At 33.2% G+C, this 27,709-nt stretch overlaps 1 protein-coding gene across 1 annotated transcript; it reads right to left on the bottom strand.

Annotated features, from left to right (window-relative positions):
- Window positions 1-15,022: 15,022 nt before the first annotated feature.
- Window positions 15,023-16,627, bottom strand: LOC126844730 (cytosol aminopeptidase-like). The gene has a single exon (XM_050583125.1). It carries the CDS (start codon window positions 16,625-16,627, stop codon window positions 15,023-15,025), a length of 1,605 nt encoding a protein of 534 aa, XP_050439082.1.
- Window positions 16,628-27,709: the final 11,082 nt, after the last annotated feature.

The raw sequence follows: 27,709 nt of genomic DNA, 5'->3' as shown, positions 1-27,709 counted from the left end.
GGGTGTAATTTAGCATATGATAACTTACACTTATAAGCATTATACTATAATATATAAAAGTATTTTCTATAATAATTCTGTATCCTTTTACCACTGAACCTACGAGTCTCTAACTACTAGTATTTATGTATAGGCGTAGGCTATTAGGTATCTAATGTTAAACATAACTAATTTTTTGCTATTATTAAGTTATAACTTATAATACATTATTCTATGACGTTATGGTTAAAATCGATATCGCTTTACTGTTTTATTCAAGTTTTGGAAAACATGGTAAACACGCAAGCAACGTGATCTCCTACTAACAGTGACCATAATAATGTAACGGCTAATAACATGATAATTTCAAAGTTGAAATAAATTAACAAGTACATTATTTTTCGCCATGGCACTACAGTTGTATACTATTCAATAGTATAGCTACATTCTTGACTCATAAGTATATATATGTATATATATTGAATGAAACTTCAGTCATGCACAAATAACAAGGCTTCCAAACAAATCATCCGAATGATTAACAATGACTCCCCTTTTTTCGGTTAACTCCGCTAAAGCCCATTGCGCTTATTTTGCTACTTGACTTTTATTTATTTCATCAATACAAACACATCCGGTGCAAATAAGCTCTTTAGATAATCCTCCTTCCTTGTGTGCCTGTTCGAGTCCATAAGGATAAGCACGTTATCGGCAAAAGTGGCCACACAAGTTATTTAGGGAAACTGATATTTCTGGTTTTAATGAGAATAACTGTAAGGTGTTGGATCAGCAACGGTTTATTAGAATTCATATTGTTGCACAAAGATAATAGGTATTATATAGTTATAGGTATTGTCGCATGTCTCCAAGATTTTAGCGATAGAATTTTGTTTGCATTGCAAATATTTCAAATATTGTCATGATTTTAAATTCGTATTATTATAATTATTATGTTAATATAACCAAATGCAATACTTAATATACCTACATTATAATTTATAACCATATAGCAAGTCAGTAAAATCAAGTAATCAATTATTTTATTCTAGAGATTATTTAATTGCAGAGTTACTCACTAAAATTAAAAAAAAATTAGTTATCAACAAGGAAGGGAAAGTTACATAATATTTTAAATATTTGTAGTAATATTTTTAGTGTTATTTAGAAAAATGCATTATTTAGGTTCGTACGTTGAATTTTATTTTCTAATAATAACAATAATTATTTGAATACGGCGTGTTAGACAAGTGAAATTATAAAAAGTAATATATTTAACCGGCTGTAGTAAACTGCTGTAAGTAAAAATATGGAAAGTAATATTTCATTCAACGGGCAACTTAGAGTTGAATAATTTCAATACACGGTACACGCCATTCATTCAGTTTTTACAAATATAACAAACGCTCGAATATGAATTGATTAAAAAATGCGCATCATAAATACATACATATGTGCATACAGGTGTGTGCTGAAAAAATTATTTAAATTAAAAAATAAATCATCTCGTTCGCGATGGGAAGAACTTCATAAATTGTATAACGAAGGGCTTTTAAAAAGAAAAGTTTTAATTTTCAAGTTTGAACCCGCTGTTCGGGTTCAAACTTGAAAATATTATACAATAATGTAAAATATCCATCGGGATGACACATGCTGTGCGCGTCATCACAGAACTAAGACAATAACTATTACAACGAGGTATTGTTCTTTCATCATCAAAATTAATAATTGTGGGAAAGGAAAATGTATTGTACCAGTGGATGTACTATGGGTACATAAAACCGAAACCCATGTGAATACTAAATGGCCAAAAATATATTAGCCGTTTATAGAAAATAACAGCTACACACTTCAACTTTAAATTAGAGCGTGCTATTAAATTGAAAATAAAATAGCCAAATGACTTCCGAATTTGAATGGACTACTCCTTTTATAGTTTATAGCTAAAACTATTAATTATGAAGAATGAGTATTATGAATAGAAAAGCAACCCACCTATGTTAAAAAGTGTATTTAAATTTGAGTATATTTTACTAAATAAAATGATATTATCTAAATTCCATTCAGAAAAAAACACTTTTAAGCTGTACCATGCTAATGCTAACAAATACGTATTCCATATTTCCATCGAAGAAAAGTTATCGGATCATAAATATGTATGATGAGCTGAATTAATATGTTTTTAGATTTGGTAAATGCCTTTTCCTTCAGTGGCTCCCAGTGGCCAGCACTTTTTCACTTCCCTAAGTAGAACTTGGTACAACGGAATCTAACCAGGTAGGTATCTTGTAAGTATCAAGTTCAATGTCTGATACCGTCAAATGCTTCGAAACTTAGAAGTTATTTCATATTTTTTAAATACGTTTTTTTCTTCAAATATTATTGTAAATTGTGTAGCAGAACTGAGAAGATAATATTAAGTAAATGAAAAACCACAAAGACTCTACCGAGATCAAATAGCGGGTTCCATAAAAACTTACTCGTCTGGTACGCCATGTTGGCTTAACGAAAAGAAAAGTGTAAACTATAAAGAAATAAAATACAATATTGTTGTGACTGTATAATAAAGAAAAACCCTGCACAAAGGGGTTGGGTTATAATGAGGCTGTGTACTCATTCTACTAGTAGAAATAATTATCATGACCGAGAGTGTTGAAATCACTCTCAAATAAAACGCTTGGACGTGAATTTGTAGATGATAAAAACGAAAAATCCATTAATCCATTATTTTCCATTGTTAATGAAAAATAGCATGTCTGCTTTGCATCGAAGCTAAAAGTGCTTACAGTTGTATTTTTAGTACTAGGATGGATACGATTAGAGTTGGTCGTTTTGCCGTTGTTACCCAAATATCGCAGTTGGCAGTATAATAAGAATATTATTTGTTTTATGTCTGTTGACTGGTGATTCATCTACGCGTGGCAACCTAGAATGGTAGAATATGGTCAGTGCGTTTTTCTCTTTTTTATTTTTTGGCTTTTCATAAATAATAAAAAAAGTTTGATGGCCCCAAAAAAGGTTTTAAATTTTATTAACAGGCCATCCAACAGAATGTACTCGGCGTAATATCAATTATCAATTTTAAATACATACATTCTTATTTTCACATTACCGCTCTGCCGTCAAGCCACTGTAATGTGCAAAATCTAGTGTTTGCATCGTCCTGCCCTGGTGGGCTTTTGTTTAATGCAATATACATTCACTGCAGTTCCTCTTTAATGTACTTTTATAACGTATCAAATATATATAGAGCGGTACTGCAAACAGCCGTAACGGCCGTTTTCTGTTTGCCGTCATTGCACTATTGTGTTAAATAATAACAAAGCGCGGGTTCGCATAAATTATCCAATGCGTTTTGCATATTAACTTATTTCATCGAATACAATTTTCCGTTTCAGCGGCAAAAATACATCATCGTCCGGAAAAATCTCGGTTGTTACAGTTTAATTCTATTAACACGATATTGATTTAAAATTTAAAATACATCATATTTTATAACGAAATTATTATTCCTTATAGTAGACACATGGTTGATTCGTGGGATCCTTGTGATCACTTTATGTAACATGAAGTTCTGATCGTTATGGTAACACCGTGTTCTCAATTCACTATTGTAGTAGCAGACATATTATATTTATTCTTAAATAACGAACTACTTACGATTTAGCGACAGTCCATTTGATGTGGTTTGTAAATAATATTATACTCTAACAAGCGTTTTGGAAACGTCAATGACCAATCCCGAGTAACTTGCGAGCCCCAGAAATATCTTTAGAGACACATTACACGATAACGAGATAGGTACTTCAGTTTCTAATAGACGTTTGACAGATACCGAGCTCGTTTTACACACAAACACTGGAGTAGTCATTGAGTATATAGTATTTATATATTATATAAGGTGTATCACGATGTTCTGACAGGTAACATACATCTCTAGGTCCCAAACTTCAATCAAATCACATAACTAATTAATTCTGCTTCAATCGATATTGCTGTTATGCCCTGTAGTAAGACTGAACTTGAACCAAATAATGGGATTTGCTATTAAATGTAATAAAAATTGAACAAACAATATATTATGTTTAGCTTCTTTTAAAAGGGCAAATATTAGTTTAAGAAAAATGTTTAAGCTTTTACAAGCCATTTAGACCTTATGCTGCTTCTACCAAGTTCCTCAAAAGATCTCTGTTATCTGCATATTATTCAATTCTTGCTGTTCCATGTACTTGATTTAAATCTCTCTTTACTCGATTTAGCCGCCATCGTTGACGCGATCATTCTTTGGGGCGTGTTTTATATTTTAGTTTAAGAGACTAGTGCTTGTTACATTAGACTATCCTCATCAGTTACCCCACCATAAATATTAAGCCGTTTAAATAAAAGACAAAATAAAAGGACACTATAATGTTGCCGGTTAAGTCAAAATACACAATAATATAATGTTAAACTCGGCAAACCGAATCGACTGACCAGATTCTTTGGGATCGCAAATAAAACAAAACGATGAGAGGAAAAAAATACTTGTCGTGTGTTTTCATTTTATTTCTTTTGAACTGAAGTCGCGCGTCGTTCGCAACGACGGGGGTATGGTTTATTGCAAAAGGTCCACGTCAAAGTTTTCATTATTTCTGTTAGACTTCACTCGATTTTGCATTTTATTTCTTTTGATTTCGTGCCGCCGCGACCGACGACCTTTTTCCGTCCACCGTCGGAAAAGAGACAGTTTGCCAACCCTTTCCCCTCCCCCTTTTTTTTTCTTTTCGAATTCTGCATATTCAAAACTGTTCATCCATAACGTTTGTTGGCGACAATTTTCAACGAGGGACATATTATTTTAACAGCCCCTGTTTAGATTATAATCGTCGAGCGAGCGTTTCGTTTCAAGTCTAAATTCCGATCTAATTATTTACATTCCAGACATTTTCGAGTTTTATTTCTTTTCGCCCACGAGAAAAAAAAATGTGTAGATTCAAAGCTCAACATTTACCTTTGTTAATATATCGTTGTTTTTGTTTTTAACAAGCTGTTTATGTACAGCCATGACTTTCATTGTATTTATAATGCACAAATTCGTTTCACTAATGATCCTCCATATTTGTGTACAAACATGTATAAACATTTCCAACAGCTGTTACACTAGTTGGACGCATTGCGTACACGGGGACTGATATACTCATTGCAATAATTGTTCACGAGGTCCTTTATATCACAATTCAATATTTGAATATCAAAACTACAACTACCACAGGATGCAAAATTAAAGAAAAACAAATTTAATTGAAAATTATAAAGGACCGCAGTCTTGATTTATTTCAATTAATTACTGGTCCATAGCTTATACTTCTTAACATTATTCTTACATTATTTTATCTATTTTACAATCACCACAATTCATCTTTCATAATATAAGTTTTTTGTTGGTGAGTCTTGAATTAAACACATATAAAATATACCTAATGTTCAAATGTAAGTACTCGTTGAGATGTTGCCAGGGTATGATTAAATACGGCTGTACCCTTGGCAACCCCCGGCTTGGAAATGGAAATCAGACTTAAACAAATTATAGTTATGACTTTTTGTTTTTTTTTTTGCATGAACGTTTAACTCGAAATTTAAACAAGAAATACCCGGTAATCGTTATAAATGCTGCTTGTCAAATATATCATGTAGACATACTGTTAAAACAAAATGTCTGCGATCATATTTCACTCAGAATCAAGCTGCTGAGTTGAAAATTTTCAAAACACTCTTTGTGTTCGACCGGCGTGCATGTACGACGGTTAATAATTATTACATTACCATAATAAACTAATTAACAAAAAAAAAATGTATAATAATATATAATTACAACAATGAAGTCGTTAACCCTTGATATTTCCAACGTAAATTATTACACCGGAACAAAACTGAGAGAGTTTAATAACGACTACTATTACTTTTGGCTTGTTGGCCCGCCAAAGAAAATAATAATAATAACAAGGCACCGTCTTAATTTGAATTAATCGATAAAATAAATTAAAACTCAGTTGTGCAAATTAATTGCTTTGTTTGCAGAAAATGAAACGGTGTACACTTTTGAAACAAAAATGTGCAATATTTAAAAAAAAATTCAACGTAAGTAATAACAATATTTTTATAATCATTTTGATACGCTAATGTAATCGTTTCGATTTTAGGACAAGTAATAATTTTAAGATGAATTATCGTTTCGCTGAAACAGTATTTCCGTGAGCAACAAGATTGCGGTTAATATATTAATTTATTTTCCATCTTAATATAAACAATAATTAAACTATTTTTTTTGGGCAAAATAACAAATACATGAGTGCATTGCATCGTAATACACAACTCACAAGTGTAACATACAAAAATGTAACATTTACAAATTTCATCAGCTTAAATCAGATCGTCCACTGGTACATGCTTTTCGTTATTAACGATTTTTTAATTATTATTATCGTCTGCTGTTGTTATCATCTAAACTTTAAATATTTTATTATTTTATGTCTTTACTGTATAAATACCACAAGTGTTACCTTAGTTTTTTCTAAATCAAAGGAACTAGTTTTTTGAAACTTATTTCGTAGTTATATATTACTCTTAAGTACATTTTTCTAAATGCTTGATAACTAATAATACCACCGTGGAAAGCTTATACAGTTATAAACACTCAGTTAGTTTAAGAGTTCAATAAATCATACATTTTTGTTCTAATTAAAAAAAAATGATTGGTTATACTTTTTTGGGGTTTTAAACCAGTTTCGACTACTTTTCGGAAAACATATTAGAATTATAACATGCCGTACTTAAGAACTGAAAAATGCGTCAATTTTTACGGCGTATTTCTGGATTTTAAATCACACTTTTTAACTTTTGACTTTATGAAGTTACTTTGGTGAAAATTTGTGATATCTTGACTGTACATTATAATATGAAATAAATTCAGTCTGATGGTTAAAGTATTAACACTTATCATAGATTTGATTAAAAATATACAAATTAACAGGTAAATAACGTCATCATTTAAAAACAACTCAAAAAAGTTACTGTGTATACAGCTAAAAAAAAAGCCCACATCAGAGTAAAACCAATACCTTCTCGCTTTGCACCGAAGCTAAAATTATTCGAAGTATTTTAAAAAGTTCTTGAAACAAAGATTTAAATTTTTCAATGAAAGTAACAATTTCAAATGGTTTGAATAACCTAACCCACACACACACATGGACAAGAAATGCTAGGATATTACACGGTCACAAGTGTACACAGCTGTCACGATAATGTGTTTGCTTTGTGTGTGTTGTGACATAATCTGTAAAATAATTTATTATTGCTTTACAGGAAGATCTATTTCACGAAAGGTTCTCTATTTCTCGGGAAATCTTTCATTCTGTTAACTCACTACACGAGTTTACTCTTAAAGTAATTGCAATTTTATAGTTTTTCTTTTTGAAAGCATATTACTTATTTATTTTATTATATATAATTATAAATGTATCAAATATTTACTTTTTTATTATTTTATTATCTTTTAAAAAATACATTCATTTGTCAAAACATTTTAACCGGTCAATAATCAGTTTTGAATAATAACTTTTCAGTTTATTAAAACTTGAAAATATAAAATCTAGTGTCTAAGGTGAATGTATGCGTGGTTTATGCTTATATGATCATAGCCCGGTAGAGCGAATTAATCTTTCCGTTAGTTGAACAAGGCAAGTAGAAAGTTAATTTCGAGCAAAAAGTATAAGCACAATTAATTGTACAATGGCGTGTGGCTCGAGTACAAAGACCGCTTAGTTATCATATTATAAAAACTTATCCGGGCCAACTAGATAATGCCACTATAATAATGGTACAACAGACTTGACGCTATCTCGACTGGCTACTTCTCCGTGACTTTGTATACATTCTGAGATTGTATTCTAAGAAATAATTATAATAATATGATCTCAGAAAGCGTTTGGGACAGCGTTATACACGGCGTGGTTTTGTTAGCAGTGTGTTGGCGGGATATACTTTTTGGAGGAGAATAATTGTTGCGTTTATCCCTTTACCGGCAAAAACGTTTATTGTGGAAATAGTTTTAAGACATAACTATCCAAAATCGAACCTAACCATCCCACTTGTCGAAGCTACCGTGGTAAACTCAGCCAGAAGATGGACGACCGTTTTATTTACAACAGAGCCAAACTGCATACAACCGCGCTGTTTACTAATGAACGTTGGCGGTGGTATTAGTATAGGGTTTTAGCGGTTTATACTTTTTTTTCTATTTGCAATGGTCACTGTGCGTATTTGCTCATTTTTACGTTGACATTTTAATTAAAGACGAACAGTATTGTTTTAACCTTACCGTACTGGCACGTCCTTTAAAATAAATCAACCAGAATATATTTATTGAAATATAAATACAAAAAAAAATATCAATTTGTCGTTTTTAATTAAATGAAAACCCCGCTTTGTATGTTTTCAAAGGCTAATTTCAATAATCGTTTAATTTATTCTAATTGAAAAAAAAATAACTATTCAACATTTTAACTACTGTGAATCTACGTCAAATATTATTTTCGATTTGCACTATTTAATGTATTAAGTACATACAAACGTTATTATTTTTTTTTTTTGTATTCAAAATAAATTTATCCGAAATAGTATGATAAATATTATTTAATATCGACGGATATGTGTCTGTAACAATAATATCTTATTTTTTGTACAAACTAAAAAGGTTTCTCTATATTGATGGTAAAAACAATACAAGCTTGTTAAAGTAAATACATTTTTTGTTTTAATTTCACCCTTAAAACTGAACAAATTTTCCATAAATAACCATCTCTAAATAGTAGGGGTATCACTTCAATCTATCCATGATACCACATAATCTACTAAAAATAACATTAACATTGCTCGTAGTAAATATTCAGATGGTAAAGTCACAAATTGTTTTTTTTTAAACACCTTATCCTTATGCCCTAATGTTACATGTTACTCGATTCATCATAGTCTAGTCTCTCGCTAGCAGCTTTAAGATGGTTCTTGTAGTTGTTGACTTTTTGAAATGACCATAAGGTCCCAAGAATCTAGTCATCTTGAGAATCGAATTAACTGACTCATAATTGTTGAACATCTTCGGTACTAGTACGCCTTGTTTATAGCTGGCTACTACAATAATATTATGTTATATAATACTACCCTTGTATGATGTTTTTCAGTACTTTATCATACTTAAACAACAGTCGGTTTTCGAGTGGCTTTATAATCTTGAAAATATTTTGTTCTACAGCTTTAGTTTTAAATGAGGTTTCAAACTATAACAGTTATTTAACTGTTACAGTAAAAGTATATTACTAATAACGTTATAGTTCACATAATATTATCATCAACATTACCTAGCCGGGTCGACGACTTTATTTGATTAAGAAAATCTGATGGTAAGGTAATAGCGACTAATTAAATGCTCGACTGTGGTCAAACTTGCTAATATTATGTAAAACACAAGGCGAGCTGTACGGCTATTCCTTCTGTATAATTACTTTGCAGATGCTAGGAAGTACACGAACTCAATGTTTGTGAGGTCTGCGTGGGAACAGCCGCGGTCTGCCGTCAAAGCTTTTCCAATAATGTTAATACAACATAGGAAATATACTACAAGTACACGTTTATATATTATGGATACAGGTAGGTATACACAACCTATGGACGAGACGTCTAGTTGTGTTCGTATGTCCGTCTGACATCAACACGAGAGGACGGACTATAATAATAAAGAAAAAAAACCATTAGTACAAGACGTAATGGCGGTGACAAAATAAATAGTAAAACAAACGATAATCGGTAGACAGTAATCGATGGTCAGTGTTATTCTTGTAGACTTATTCAAGTTATAGGAAACGTGAGAACCGTCGACGGCGGCGGTCGATGTCGTTGTCAAACGAATACAACAATATTATTTTTATAATTATTATAATTGTGTTAACGTGTCCAAGATGGCCAATCAACCGCAAAACCTGTATAATGTATTATAATAGTGAATAATGCCATTAATCGATTTGTAAGCTGAAGTATTAGAAATGTTTGATATAGCCATAGATTAAATTGAATATAATATTACAGATAAGCAACGCTATTGTAACAACCCGTAACAATGTTTTATCCGCATTTTTGGATTTGAACCTAACCTATCCTAGTCAAAATTAGAAAAAAAAGCCAGTACAGTTTGGGTGGGTTTGGGGCATAATGGCAACGGGGAAGTCACAGGTCAACATGAATTATAAAATCACTCTTAAATAAACGCTTCGATGCGAATCTGTGGATATTGGGTTCAAACCAAGCACAGTAAGCACAATAAGAAAGTATTATACATAGCAGTAGAAGTAGTAGTAATAGTAGTGAATCGATAAAAGCGTACCTAATGAAGAATTAGGTAGTATTACTTAATGACAATTATGTGCTTAAAAATTTATTTTTAGTTAGGGTAAATACGATTACGGTTAATCGCCTGTCTATAAAAAGTATTTCTATATAGTTACCCATATATGCCATATATCGTAATTAACATAATATAATTAAAACATTTTTATTGCCTGTAGACTGTCAATTCACTCACACGTAGCAACCTGAATATTGACTGAGGTTAAAGTGTAATTTCTCCCTTTTTGGGAGGTTTTCCTTAGTAAAAAGGTTGACTACAGATTTTTAAGAAAATTGTATATGTTAAGTTCCATTTTATATTTACCTTAGTTCTAATTTTCAGACCTAAACCCTTAAGTAAAATTAAGAAAAAAATCTGTCCCTTCTAGGGAAAAGGGTTTATAATATTTTTTGGTTTGTCAATGATTATCGGTAGTACTATGTTAATAGAATATTCCATACAAATTTGAAACTAATTCGACTAATTTAAAAAAACTTATAGAGCATCGTAACTTTAAGTTAAAAATATGTACATTTTTTGGGGGTTTTTCTCGATTCTGAAGAAAAAGTGGAAAATTTTGTTTAATTTTTGGTCCAATTATTAATTAAGTAACTTTCAGGTACGATTTCTGAACTAATAGAGTTGTTAACTATAGCGTAAATGTATAAACGGGTGTTGTCCATCCATACTATATATTTTCAACTATGCTACAACATTTTTACATAACAATAAACAATAAAAAAATAATTATTTCGTATTTTAAACGTTTGGCCCCCAACATATGGCAAAACGGATGAGATAAGACCGATTCAAAACTAAAAGAAAAAAACCCCATGGTCACTTCTGGTAAAACAATGAATTATCTAGAAGAGAAGAAGTGATCATAAACCCTCTTAGGATAAGCTGTACTAAAACCATGCACGATTATCTGATGCAGAAAGAAGAGACGCCAATTTGTTCAACTTGCAACTGATAATCTTGCATTCTGGTAGAATGTAGGATGTATGAGCAACAAAATAAGCTCAGCAAATTGTCTTACTCCCTGTCAAATAACCTCTAGGATGGCACCCGAGAAGTACTCAAGTTTATAAAGAAGACAGGACTACACACCAACATATAGCTTCAAATAACTTTAAGGCTTAAAATATAAAGACACCTTGGACAGTAATCACGCAGATAATAAAGTACAAGTCTAAAAATGCTTGGTTTGTGTAATTTTAGAGGCGCAAGATATAGTCCAACGGACTGTGTCGCCAAGCAACCATTGTATCGTTTGGACACAGTACTTAGGGTCCAGTGGCCACACATGAAGGCTTCATTAAGTAAAACGCAAATGGAACCACATGAGGTTGGACGAACAAATTAATAATAATTGTACCTACATCGATAGCGGCGATGGAGGTGCTGGCAATGACGAGGTGTTGAAACTACTTTGAATTGCGACGGTAATGAATGATATATTATTCTTGAAAAATAATGTTACTTATTATTGCCGCCAGTTCCCATAACAACCTGGCCGGAGATCATTGTGTTAATATAACAATATATTGTTACAAATGACGATTACCATCAAGTGCAACAAATACATTTTCTACACACACTATAGTCACACGCCAACCGGTAATGTACGACAATCGTCAATGTTGTTATTATTATTATTATTATAAATTAGTATTATTGTGATTACAGAGGTTAATAATAATAATTATTCGATAGTTACAAAACGTATAAAACGGAAACCACACATCACGCTCAAATTATTTGTTATCGATTCACAAATTAAAAAATGATGCAGATAAATCTTTATCTCGATGACGCGGTCTTCTCTGATCGTCCCACATCGATAACCTAAAAATCTTCAATATAATATTATCACACAGCTACAAGGAACAGAGAATTTTATTGTATCAACTGTTATTTTTCATGGACAAACGTTTGTGTTACAGTGTCATCCTGCCGTCTTGGATTCTTAACCGACAAACGTTCACAAGGGTATAATATTTTATCAGATCAAAACGATTTCAAATCGTATTGGAAGATGATAAATAATGTAAAAAAAAAAAGAACACCTACAAGTTGTACTGGGTATAAGCTTTATGTATCCAATTCGAATCTTGTGTTACAAATATGTTTCTGCAACTTTGCATATAAATCCATACACCGACAAAGCCTATAAAATAAACATATACATATCAAAAGTTTTTTTTAAAAATAATTTCCGATTTATTTGTAAGTATTTATTATATTTTTATGTGGAGAAGATGTCAAAATTCAAAAATAATTTTTACAATACGTTTGTTTCAGTGTTTTATTGCCAACAATAAACATTATCTCTTTCGTCCCCGTTAAAATGAATTATATTTTCAATTGTCGTTTTCCCCCAGAGCTGTACAATTTTTGCAATGAGACAAGTCCCAGAGAATTGTCGTGCCACACCACTATCTGAGACGATTCAATATCGCCGGTTACCATGGAAAAAACTAGCTTCTGACTACCATACAAAAAACGTCAAGCCCTACTTACTTGCGATAATTAGTTTTGTACTTATATTTATAAATTGAAAAAATATACAAGCTATTTTTATAAAGTAAATGGTAATCTATAAATATTTATTGCGTCTGAAAAAGTTGTAAAGTTTGTGAAATTTGCAAACGCTTATTTTGGAAAACGACGATTTTGGACTAGATGTATTTTAAATGAACGGGTTGAATATTTGTATACATAAAAGCTGAAAAGGATGCCACCTACGACAGCATAGATAAGCAAACCCACGGTGAGTTGCAAGGTCTTTCGCAAACAGTCAGGCAATGCTTTTTACGAAGGTAACTCGGCCAGTATTCTTCAAGAGACGACCCGGTATACACATAAAAGGCACCTATGTGGACGCCCGAGGGAGCTGATATGAAAGGATCATAATATGTGTTCAAAAGGAGTAAAAGTGTAAAACGCTCAAAATAAGCTAGTACGGCGAGGGCACGTACAGATAAACGACGGGCGTCATAAAAAATGTAATGCAAAAATTGTGTCGAGTTCGTCGAGAATGACACAGTAATAGTTGGCGCCAAAAAGAAAAAAAAATCGCTTATAAAAGTATATAAATTCCAAAATACGTTTTCACCAGACACCAAAATGTCAAACTAAAAAGGACCGTACTATTGAATCTCAATTTTCATATATACATTGTACATTGATCATTATTTGTCGGCGGCATCACTTTTTATCTACACGGAGGACACGAATTAATCATAATAATTACTAAGTATTCTTAAGCATAAAGGGATGCTCATAATTGAACTTCTAAGGACGAACGTCGATCGCGAATTTAAACGATTCGAGGAATAATCTCATCTCTTTTGGGACCGAGCGCATCTCGGACGGTCTAAGGGTCAAGTGAAGTAAATAAAGCAAACGAGTGGGCAGCCTTTGGAATAATTAATTTGCTTTGGCCGTTGGGCATTATCAATATTTACTCCCACGAAAACAACCAAATTACTTAGGTTTCATATTTTCACTCAGTTGTCGTTAATTGCTCGTTATTTGTGCAACAGCACAACACTAAAATAGCCCGCGTGCAGTCTGTACTACCCGAACTGATAAGCCTAACCAACCTGCCGCCACCCACAGTGGGGTTATGGGCTCTAATGGGGATGGGGTTGGGGGCATATATGTTGTATTCACAACGTTCAAACTAAAACTGAAAAATAGATTCAATAATTTAAGAGGTCACATTCCTATAAATTGTTTTAGGCCAGATATTATGAAAATACTAAAATATTAGCCAGAAACTTGATATGTTTACTAGCCACCTTAGGTACATAAAAATGTATCACGTGGTGTTGTGGACTCGTATGCAAGCTGTTAAAATATGATATGTAATACCTATGTGAAAACCTTTAGTTTGAAAAATCGACACCATTTACAATAGACTCCGGTTATCATAACGAAAAAATCAGCCGATTTATATGATAAGATAAGAGAGATAAGAGATTAGCGATATTATGTTTTTACTAACCGGAAAAATCGACACCGACATCGAAAATGTATCCTTATATATTTGTAACAACTAAATAAGTGCGTAAGTCGAATTTTGGTCAACATTTACTAAGTACGCTAGGATGTAGTCCGAGGCGTTTAGCACACAATGAATAAATATCTAACTCGTTGGACCAACAAGAAAACCTTGAGAAAGATGTGAGTTATTAGTTAAGTAGGGATTTATGGCAGCTGGTTAAAGTTTAAAATCGTTCCCCTGTAAAATCACTGAAATCGACTTACACACTTATTCACAGTTGTTACAGATATATTCTTATGAGGGTGGGGATTTTGCATTTTTTAAATTATGTGTTTTCACAACGAACAAACTTGAATGAATGGCAAAGTTGATTCAAAATAACCAAGTGAATGTTTTGCCAATAAATCGATTAAGACCAATTATTAAAAAACTATTAAAAAACTTTTGGCCACAACAATCATCACATTTCGAGTACCGTGGTTACCAAGTGTTTATTTTGGGTTAGCAACGAAATTTTTTTGAACTCACCTTCTCAAGGGTAAGGACGTAACCCATTAATTGTTAAAAGAAATTTATTCGAAACGATGGTCACTATTCACATTTTGACATAAAATAAAAGATCATTTATGTGGCGGCGGTATGTGTGGACATGCCATCTGGTAAATCATCTGCAGTAGCGTTCGGGTTAGACGGCCGGTAGCGAACTCTGGTCGAAGGAATGGAAACGTGACCACGTCGTTGTTGCGACATACACCTCCAATGTCGAGGTGTGCAAACTCTATATTAGGGTCGGTGAGAAACTGTGCGACAAATGCCGCGCTCTTGCCCAGGTCATCCAGGTCAACGCCGCCCTCGCCCAGCACGGCCACGTCTGCAATATCGTCACGGGTGATCATCTGCACCTTGCGCTCGTAAGACGGCATCGGCCAAACGCGGTCGCCGGTGATGGAACCGGCCCGTTCCAGTTCTTTCCACATGCTCACGTTGTTAGTGAATAACGGCGTGGCCAGTTCGCCGAACAGTCTGGACGTGACGCCGCACAGTGTGCTGACGTTAATGAGCGCCTGCGGCTCGGCCTCTTTGCGCGTCGCGTACGTTATGGTATCCGCGACGGCCAACCGGCTGATGTACTTGGTGTTGTCCACGTTGACTGACTTACCGTTGAGTGCGGTGTACACGTCTGTGGCCTTGATGCCCGAACCCGACGTGCCACTCTCGAACAAAGGTATATACGCGTACACGTTGACGGGCAGACTGAGGCACGAGATTCCCTTCATCAGCCCGATCAGCGTGGCGCCGGACGCGACGTGCCGCTTCTTGTACGCCATGTCGTCACACCCGCGCAAACATACGCCGCCAGTATCGTACGTCGTGGCGTGGCCGACTAATGCCAGCGGTTTTTGATTCTTATCGCCGCCGCAGTATCCGATGACGGCGAACAGGGGCGCCTCGCATGACCCCTTGGAAGCCTCCAGAATGCCATTGAGGTTCTTCGATTCCATCCAGTCGCGATCGTGCACGTCCACGGTTATACCGCAAGGACACAACATCCGTATAATTTGATCGGCGAAATAAGTCGGCGTCAGCGCGTTGGGCGGTATCTCGGTGAGCATTCTGGCCAGGTTTTGCACGCTGCCGAACACGACGCCCCGATCAAACAAACCCTTGTCGTCCTTGTTGTACGGCTCCACCGTCGCCTGTTGCGTCTGGTTGATACCAGACTTCATGGCCTCGAACTTCCATGAGGCTAGCAAGGCCGCTTCTGCCGCGGTGTCCGGACAGTCTAGACCGTCGACGAATATCTTTGTACAGCCTTCGTTGTCCAACAGCAACACTGCCTGGCCGATAGCCTGCCGGACATTCGATTTGGCCAGGTCCAAAAGCTCGACGCTGTCGTACCCGGCTTTTTGTGACCCAATATTGGCCACCGCCAAGTTTGGGTAATCCTTGTCCAGGTTGTTAAATAGTTGCGCAGAGCCGGGCGGTATCGGCGACACGGCCAACAGCTTACTTATCGCACCACTCAGTCTGTCGTTGAAGGCCTGTGCGTCTACAGAATATTTGTATTCACAACCCTCCTGGTACACGCCGAACACTACGCCGTTCCGGGTGTTGGTATTCTTGCACTCGTTTGCATACGACCGGCTGAAAATTCCGGTTTTCGACGGAGCAAAACAATTCAAAGGTCTCAGGAGTCGGCTACACAATTGTAAAATCGGTCTCATTTTAAAACACTTGCGCCACATAACAAATACAAACGTTTCACGTAGACGAATATTTATAGACTGAGTGACGGTCGACGGTTTCTAAACGAGTAACCGTCACGACCGATTTGACTAGAAAAAAGTAAACTCATTGCTAAGTGATTTAATATTGAATGGGCCAGCAACCATTCACAGAAGGCACACTTGCGTTTGTGCAGATTTTTTTTATAAAGTGTTTGGACGAATATTTTAAAAAAGAACAATTGTAATTTATTTTGTTAGCTTCGATTGTATTAGCTAATAGCTATTACTAGGTATTTATTATGGTAATTGTTTATTTTTTTGTCTGCACCGCTGAACCGATTTAATTATGTAGAAACTCTATAAATGATAAACTAATGATCGTACCTAGAAAGCTAAAAGGTGAGCTTATTAGCCCAAAACCCTAATTTAATCGAAAAGAACACCCACGAAATTTAGAAATACTTTTATTTAAAATTGCGGCGCACTATATTTAAAAAAAATTATCCCATCTACTTCCAAACTTGTGTATGATATTATAATACTAACAATATGCGTTGACAAACATTTTGTTTCCTAAAAGGAATGGAATCTTTTTTTTTTATTTCACTTTTTTGAAAATAGTTTAAAGTCTCAAGATCTAAAAATTTAGCTAATGGTAGATCGACCTATAGGGAGACCGTCACGTGATACAAAAAATTATTTTTAACAATGAAGACCTGCAAAAAAAGAGAAAATCACACTCAAGGCTTATTAAATTTTCAGATTACTCTGTGTGAATGAATCAACATTCAACAGGTATCAGGTGATTTTATCACTTTTAGATCTTTTAACTAAATTTAATTAAATGATCCCAGTTAGTAGTTTTATTTTATAGATCCCAATTTGGTCAAAGGAGTCGTGTAAGGAGTAAATAAAATGAGCGACCTATAAAACATGAAAGAGATTGGCGGGGACTTTAAATATGAAGCATATTAAGAGACATAATATAACAGTATTGCAACACCCTAAATTCTAAAAAAAAAATATCGCATACATTTTTATACCATCTTCATTATTGTCGCTGGATTACAATATCAATATAATTTGTAAATATTATCATAGGAACGGTACAAGTTTACAATGATAAAAAACATATTTTAAAAAACAAAAATATATTTATAATGGCATTATGGCTATGCTATCAATAATTGCATCCGAACCGTACAAATCTAAGTGAATCATCGAAAACCGAGTTGAATTGGACGGTTAAAAAGAAATGTGTAATTTTTGTAATCCACTAACAAGTTTGCGGAGTTTGGTTAACGAAACCGAATGGATAAATTTAAACTTGCTTTCAAATCAGTACAGCTATCACAATTATTGGCAATATGACATGCCAGATTTTGTCTTATCGGGCTTTCGACTTTGTAGGATTAATTTGTTTTATCTCGCCAAAAATATCCACTAACCGGACCACTGGTTTTACCGAAACAAAAAGGATTTTAGAATTATGAATAAATAATATTAAGACTTGGCAAAAGTTTGAGAAATAACGATTGTTTTTTATTTTTATTAAAACCCTATGAAAAGAGTGAACGCAGATTACAAAGGGCGAGAGCATGACTAATGCATTTCAAACGTTGTTCAATTCCGTCGAAGAGATTTTTATTGTTTCTTTTTATCTCACGCCACCATTAAATCACCGCAATGTACTCGAATGGTTTTTGACGCTTTGGTATATTTTCCAAATCGATAGGCTTCCACGTTGGAATAAACGAGTATTTTTTTTAAAATTTTTTTCATTCAAACGCGACGGGGCGCAAATCTGTGGAGTACCGGTAGAAAATATGGTCGACAAAAATATTCATTATAATAATATATTCATTTTGTTTTCCAATAACGGCGCGATAAATTATTATTTCGGGGTTGTTGATAGTCGTCGTGGAAAATAAAATAATAATTATTATTATTATTATTATTATTATGACTGTTGTTCAGGACCCGCGAAACCCTATGGCGTGAAACATTGCTGCTGTGCGTCAAAAAAAAAAAACAATGATCGTTAATATAATATATTTTTTCAACTTAATGAAAACGCATAATTTTTATAACGTGTCTGCATAATGAGCGCAATAGAATTGGAATATTATTATCCAATTATACCGGGATAACCGGAAAAGAAATGAGATATACTTAGGTATGCTTTATTCACGCGAGAGGCGGCGATCACCTCAAACAGAATAATCCTGATCCGACACTTCCACATTAGCTACAGCGCGTTGAACTTATTCCATTCCATTCCAAAACGGGTATCGCGAGAAATCCGTGACATTTGTCTGAGATCCGAAATTACTTGTTTATCACACCAAGTATAACGTTACAATTTACAACGATACGATATTCTCGGTGGGGGGGGGCAGTACTTAATAAGTTATTTTTTAACAGAAAAAAATGTGATTTTAAATTAAAATATGCTAATATAAGCTAATAAATGTTTTGTCATTTTAAAATCAATATTATTATTTTAAAATGTAATTTAGTTAGCGTCAGGCCTTCAATAGCCGTTAAGCTACATGATGATGATAGATATGATGATAATATAATATATAAAGAGTGTATTTATAATATAACCCAAAGGCTTCAGCGGTTGTATCTAGTAATCTACGATTTAACGTAAGAATTTGAAATATTTAAAAAAAAACTGTTTTTAAGTTATTCTCATTGCTTTATTGGACACTTTTAAATTGTCAACTTAACATTTCTCTAAAAAAGCCGAATTTAGCATACTAAACTCTAACTAACTTCTATTTTGTTTGTTCTGTTAGGTTATACAATATTTTGAATTTTAAGCATTTCATGGCCTAGTTTTTATAATTTTAAATAACTAATTGTAAGTATATAATATTCATAGTTATTTATACAAATTATTTAATCTTGGAAATAGCTGAAATTCAAATATAATAACAATGAAACAAAAATCTTTTCATACACGGTGATTTACTATGAACCAGTCAATAATATTACATCAGAAGATATTAGACTTTTTTTGTAATGTGATTAAAAGTTCGCCCAACTTAAATCTATTTTTTCAAAATAAAACTCCAACCATTATGTGTTAAACGTGTGTGGTTGTGCACTGTACAGTATAGAGAAGAAAAAAGGCTTCCTATATAGTTAATTCCATATAGTATTCTCTTTTCAGACTTTGTGTTAATAACGGATTGCTCAGACCACTGGTTCGCGCATAATTATATAAATTCAGATTACCGTCGTTATAAGTATTATTATAATATCCTCGGTCTCGATGTGGGTTTGACTTGCAGAAAAAAAATGTTGCAAAAACAGTTTTATAAGTCCCGAAAGCCCGTGCGCTTGTATTGCAGACTTGTATTGGTCACCATATTTTATGAGCTTACTTGTTGTTGTATTTTTTGCTGCGGATAATAATTGTATTTACAGCTGTGCTTTCCCACAGATATGTTCTCTCTATCATACACACATTTGCCTTTTCTTCTCTGTCTCTCTGTATTAACATAACGAATAGGTTAACGTTAAACCGGATAATAACAGCTTTAATGACCGTCCGAGTTAATAGGCTGGTGAGTGTGTGTGTAAATGTGCTTCGATTGTCACTATAGTAAAAATTACAATAAGGGTTATTTTTTCGTACTGGCGTAAAATATTAAATAATATACAGTGGGGTAAACAGGGCGCAGACGGAATTTCGAAAACAAAGAATAGAACAAATGCAAATGTTTCAACTGTACCGCACCACGGTCGTGCGACGGCGACGGATACACCAGCGGAGAAGTATTAAAACTGTTATTATTTTATTTATATTTTTTATTGCTCCAACGACCACCAACCTACTTAATTAAGCGCATTTTATTTTCGTATACACAACAACCGTGGTGGTACATGGCATGCTAACTGTTTCCGCCTTAATGTACTGCGGTGGCCGTTAATTATATAGCTTTAACCGCACACAACACACGGCTTGTTTAAAAACCAAACATGCGTTTTTTCTTTTCACATTTTATTAGTAATTTTAACGCACTGGCCTACCGACGCGAGACTGTTTTTAATAGTATTGTTAACTTACTCATTTTGGTTATGCTTAATAAGATGCTATTTACATAATATAATATAATATACAATATCGAAGGTTCACATTGCCGCCATACATATATCATTACAATAATCAGCACAACATCATTAACATACAAATGTACGAATAAGTATTTTAATTTAAGAAGATTTTTCATACACAGGTTATCACTCATGTAATAATTCATATATATACATGCTCTAACCTCCTAATAATAATATAAAGCATTTTCCACTGTGTGCCTATGAGCTATTTAAAATTATGTCCTAATGTAATTATTTGTTATAGAAAAAACATAATTTCTTGTTAGTTTACTCGTGTGAAAATTGTATCATCTTTAAGTAAGAAAATTCGTCGATTATATTTTAACTTTCAATAATATTTTTCCCTCAAAGCGGTCTTCGCTATTTTTTAAGGATTTTTAACAAGTGAGACATCAAGATGTAAAATTTCTCATAAGCGACCCGATTGTATTTTTTTGGTTTTCCATTTTCTAATCATCGATATTATTATCAGCTTGTCATTACAACTACTACTTATATTTTCACTACAAATTAATTGTTTAAACAACAATTAAATTTAATAACAAACGATTTATCTACGACTTTCAATTAAAAATAACTATCCAAGACAATATTTTATTATGTGACGTATAAACTAAACGCGTCATGATTTTAGAATTATATTTGATATATTTAATTCAGTCCTGACATGTCTTAAGTTTTATTATTTTTTTCAAAGCAAGGAAAATTTCTTGCTAAATTATTTGTTTCCTTAGGGTAAACATAAATAATTTATACTGCAATAAACGGGCATTTGTATTCTGCATTTTAAGCTCTTGTACACAGTACAGTTATATTAAGTCTTTTCATATTATATAGTTATTATCTTATACATTATTATTGTTTCCAGATAACACAATAAAACATTTTAGGCCTTACGTCATATACTTGTAATATGTGTAAAAACAAAAATTTGTAGTAAACATTTTTTTTACTGAAAAAACCCCAAAAATGACATAAACACTATAAATGTGGATTTAAAAAACTGTTGTGTAGGCTTAAAAACTTTAAATTTAGTATATAATCACAAAAAAAGTATACCAAAAAAAAATAACAAAAAGAAATAAGTTTCAATACTTACTTTATTATACTATACTAATACTAACGATTCTATGGATTTTAATGAATGACAATTTTTGATAATTTGATAAGAAAAAAACTCCTTAGAATTCCCCTTTATCAATCTAGAAAAAAATCATACAGAAAAAATGTATGATGACTTTTAATTTGAATTCTATTTTTTCTTAATAATACGAAGATGAATATTTTTATTATTTTTTTTTTTTTTTAATAAAAAATAACAGTAAAAGTGCTTTTAAAAAAATTATCTTATTTCAATTGATTAAAAACCAAGTACAGTATAAATCAGTACAGAAGAAGTTAGAGAAAGTTGGATCAAAGCATTTATTATAAATCTGAATGAAAATATTGTTTTATCACAATCAGACGCTACGACGAGAATCTGGAAATAATAAGAATCCAACATAGTTTAATTCAGCATAGTCAAAACCAAGCACACTCCAAATCTGCCCAGTATGTAATTACTTAAGTGAGGTCCAGTACCCACAGATTCACATCAAAGTGTTTCCTTGAATTTGATTTAAATTTTAACAATGACTATACCTTATTGTTCAATATTTTAGTGTTTATAAATATAAAACATTGGCGTTTTTTTAAGCTTATATATTATGCTGGTACAATTGATTACCAAAAATCTTACAACATCGATTTCTTTTAAATATATTTTCATAAACGCACCCCCAAGGCGGATGTATGGGCCGTCAGATGATCCAGTAAAATTAAACACGAAATAATCTATGTATACGTTAATAATTATATTCTTCGGTGGTTATCTTCGTCGGATATTGTAAATCGATCAAATTATTATAATGGTTGCTTTACCTTTAGTGAGTACACGACGATATAATCGCATTACAATAACAGCAGCTAGGAGAGTGAGGCAATAGTAATTATATAAAATTCCCTTTAAAAAACCACCGTCGAAGATAAGGACACGTCAGTTTTTTTCTTTATTATTATAGTTTATATTATTCGACATCTACACAATACTATTATTATAATGACGTTAACGTCGCATCGTCTTCTCCTTGCTAGTCCGGAACAGCCGCTTCTATATAATACACTGCCGCCGGCCATGCTCACACTAATAATTATTATTACCGTACAAGCAGCATATGCACCCTTTTTTCTGTAAGGTGGCTGCTAAGATTCTTTGCTTATCCAACCCGAGATCAGGGTAAATTATTCATCAGCAGTCCAAAGATTTTTACCGTTCACTTTTGATAGTAATTATTTTAAGTTACCTAATTCTTACTCGGACGACTCTCCGGGAAATATTTCCAGCATTGGTATTTCCTTGGTTCTTTGATTTTTCCAATTCGTACAAGGAATTGATCACGTCGTGTTCTTTGATTTTTGCGAAATCTATTTCAAGTTACCCATTATCTGCTTGGTAATTATTGGAAACCAGGTACGGTCATCCCAGGTATTTGAATAATTAAAACGTACCGTTGAAATGACGATTAATACTGAAAGGGTCTTATAGGTGTAGATGGGATGACACGCTGCACTAATGAGAGCTAAAGGGTTATAAGAGAAAAATGTGCAGGTGATGTTCGTACTGACTTTTGAAAATAAACACAAAAGCGCAGTAGGGAACCCTTCGCCGCCGGTGGTTTAGGAGACTAAACAGGTGATCCAGCAAACATAAAAACACAAACTAACAAGAAATAGGCGGGGGGTGTGGGAAGGTTAGTATCGTTCCACCGTGGGTGCATATATTTCACGGTCGACCTACCTTTAATCATAGTGCATGTCGCACGAGGAGCGCACGCACCGATCACTCTTGTTGTATATTATAAGGGCAACACAATATTATGTACACATACATTACACGTTCATATATATATATTCTGTAACGTCACACGCTGCTTGATCCCTATGGTCTTAAGTAAAGGGTCTATAAAAAAAAAAACTAAATATACGAACTCTTTTGGTTAAAATAACACGGTTAAATAAGTATACAAGCACCAAACACAATCATTTTAATGATGATAATAATAATAGTAATTATAATTATAATAATAAGAATAATAATACAACATGTTTATACCATTCAAAATGTGTTGTATATGTATAACACAATAGTTATAATGAATTTAATACTTAATGCACAAATTGACGATGTTAACTTTCCACCGTTCGACGTTTACGAGTTAAACTAAAATTATAAAGCACAGGTCTACTCAAAATTTATAAATATATAAATATATATACAAGCAAATAAATTACAGAATATATTATATTTTATAATCTGTCATTGTAAATTCTGTGCTTCTATATCGATGTCACTGTTCATGTGTGATGTGCTACCCATGCATATTTCGTTCTACCGGTTGAACGAAATAACACTATTTTCTTTTTTTAAATCAAACGGTGTTTTTTTTTTATTAAACGATTCAATCTCTCTCGGTTTGAGATCATAACTCAACGGTAGTTTTATAGCATTATGGACGACCGGATACCGTAGGGTAATGATTTTTTTTTATATTCTTGTCGAAAACGTATGTAAATTTGTTGTTGGCGATGTAACGCGTTGATACGAGTAGTGGTGTGCTATAGTAACAGCTAATGTTATTATGACAATATTATTATTCTTATGGTGACAATAAACAAAAGCGCCTGTGATGTTATGAGACGGCAAGCGGGCCAAAAACAAAAAACAAAATAACCAGTTGTCGGCGCTAGGATGATAATGAGCCGGCCACGTGGGTGGCGATTCGATTACCGTCACACGTAAACCCTCCCCTGAAATGGCCGCGATGACTTCATTAAACGGTTATAAATCATTGCCTTGCAAGCTGTTACAGATCTTTATCGCAGTGTCCCATTGCCCACTACCTGCGACCGCTTGATGAATACATTACACGGTTGTCGATGCCCGAAGGAAAACTGCCGTTCACCTACCATATTTGCGTTCTATACACCCAAGTATAGGTACACAACGTCTTACGAAACACAAATACTGTTGACGGTCTAGCAAGAATTATTAATATCGATCAGTAGCATAATATTGCAGACGCGTATTTAGAAGGGGGGGGGGGGGGTTACAAGCTTGAGTTAAACTTGAGCGATTTAATGTGACGAGTAATCAACTTCAAGAAGTAAAAATTGATATAAAAACTGGCTTATCATCATACAACTTGTTAATGAAGAATATTGAAGAGTCGAGAAATAACTTGATTTATATTATGAGACGAAAGGAATTAAAAAATTATAAAAACTTATCTAGTATTGACTTAAGTATACCCTTTTTCGTGAACACCACCCTTCTACTTTTAGTAGGAGGGTCCAAAATTATTATTGTAATTTGTGTTATAAAATTCTAATTAGCAAAAGTTGTAATCTCGTGTGTTACAACATTTAGTATTTGAGCATAAAGTTATATTGTATTGTTTTAAAATTGTATTTTTTCTGCACCGGACCGATCTTTTTATTGCCCAATTTATAGATCATAAATCGTTCACCAGTGATACTTGTAAAATCCAAAAATTCAAAACGATTACATCTTTCCCATAAAAATCGAGAAAAGCAGCCTAAAACGACATATATTTTTGAATTTAAAATTAGTGTGACTCATAGCACATCACTACTTTTTTTTAAATCTGTTACCTCAAATCAGGTGGAAACTTTTACTTAATTTCCTTTTCTTTATCGCTATAACACGGTTATTAACATAATTAGTGATTTTTATAGACAATAGATATGATAATAATTTTACAATCTATACATTCATATCTTAGATTTTTTATTTTTTTTATTCCGTTTTTTATCGCACAGTATCCATTAACGACTGCGATATCGAATTTTTACTATAAATGTATAATACATACACACACACACACATGCCCTTATAACGCATTGTGGTGTGTAATGGAAAATACATCTGCGAGGAATACAATGACTACCGTGTACTTACTGAGAATAATGAAATAAAGTAGAAATATTAACAATAGGAAATGTTTAAAATGCACCGAATATGAACACGTTTTAGTTGTACAGTTGAACACACTGAACGAAAAGCCTCAGTAAAAAAAAAAAATAATAATACTAATTAATTAAGTCTCTAAAATATGATTTTATTATTATATAAAAATATTTTGTTTTTATAACCAATCTTAGTGTATACTGTAAAATGATTTGCCTTAGCATAGGATTATTACAATAATTGTGGTTCGACACCGAACGGTAATACGTCTAAAACTTTTTCGCAAACATTTGTAATTAAAACGTCCGAGTCGAGCACGGCCTTTTGTTGATGTAGGCTGCAAGTTTGTTTAACATTTCGGTGGATAAACAATTTTGATTGCGCTTTCGAACTTGCAAGTTTCCGGAGAATCGCATTAAGTCCGTTCGCATCTGGTCAGTTGGTGCTTGGAAAATACAATATATAAATACATTGTTTAACTCGAGACTAATGAATCACAACTTAACGATATTGTTCGACGTTTGACCGACAAGAGTAAAGTTGAACATAATTAACACTCCAAATAATAAATATATTTCAAATCTGTATACAGTTGTCCCGCGAAGATTACCCGTTGAAATGTCACCTAGGGAAATTAAGATTTCTAAAATATAATTATAAAGATAAAACGTTGGTTTCAGCTAAAATTCACTAAACGCGAAAAACACAAAAATCGGTCATAACGTTGAAAATGATAACTTGTTTAGTGTTCAAAATTTTAATTCATACGGTTAGGTTAGGTAATGTATTAATGAGCTACATAATAATTTTTTTTCTTTGTCCGTAACTGCATAAAAGTATCATTTGTGTAATAGTAAGAAATAATAATAAGAATCATATCACTTTATTCAGTAAATTCATATACATAGGAAATAAAATCGATCCAAATGTGATAATCCATGAATAAATGTATGCTTGAAGAGGTTAATAAACTCAACAGTAACAATATTGTCGTTGGTGTCCGAACTGAGGTGAGAATTTGTTTTAACTGTTTTTCGTTTTATATGGTCCAAAACCGCCTTACATTAATACAAGTTATAACGGATAACCCGGAACAATCCTGACAAATATGTTTTGTTAACAATGTGTTGTTTTTGTTTTTAAAAGTATTAAAACCCGCGTACATCACAATATGTGTATATCCAAGTAAGGTCTTAGCCGATCGAGACCAGCTAAGGGTCTTACAGGGACTGACAGCGTTAAGCTTGATTTACCGAACCAAATTAAACGGGCCTCGAACAAACATACGTTACTGTTATACTCGGCCGGACAATGTTGTTGACTGTATTGAAATAGTACAATATAGCTGCGTTGTACTATGATAGTAAATACATACGCGAGCAATAAAATAATATTATTTGTTTGAACAACCGCTTACGATTGACGCTATTTTTTTTCCACCGAAATTCGATTAGATTCCGACAGCGCTAGTATTACCACTCGTATAGATAATCTATATTTTTGATATTTTGTACTGTAATACTTCTTGTGCTAGCCCGTGGCCTACGTTATTGTAAAGAATTTCGTAGGAACAAACGAAGTATTTTAGAAACGAGATCCGCGCGCCGCTTTTTGTTTTTAAGAAAATATGTTTATAATGTATTTGTTCAACATTCCTTCTAATTATAATGTCTAAGATATATATGCATATGTAAATAATCTAATTCTGCGGTAAACCGTCTCCGTAACGTTCCAGGACCCAGGTTACAATATAATAATATAATTTATCCACGGAGATGGGGTATACACACTATGTGCTGCGACAGGTATGCAAACCTGTTTGTGAAAAATCTATGTGCTATAATAATTAATTATCATATAACCCTTTGGTTCTAAGCCAACAAAGACGCACGCCCCGAAGTGCTGTGCCGTGTGCAGTTACC

The sequence above is a fragment of the Adelges cooleyi genome, unplaced genomic scaffold (assembly GCF_023614345.1).
Source record: "Adelges cooleyi isolate 19-005CV unplaced genomic scaffold, UGA_ACOO_1.1 ACOO_flye_CR_arks_rails_tigmint_CR_PRNA_651, whole genome shotgun sequence".
In the NCBI taxonomy this organism is placed as follows: domain Eukaryota; kingdom Metazoa; phylum Arthropoda; class Insecta; order Hemiptera; family Adelgidae; genus Adelges; species Adelges cooleyi.
The sequence above is the reverse complement of the archived record's forward strand: the minus strand, read 5'-3'. Positions and strand labels throughout refer to the sequence as shown.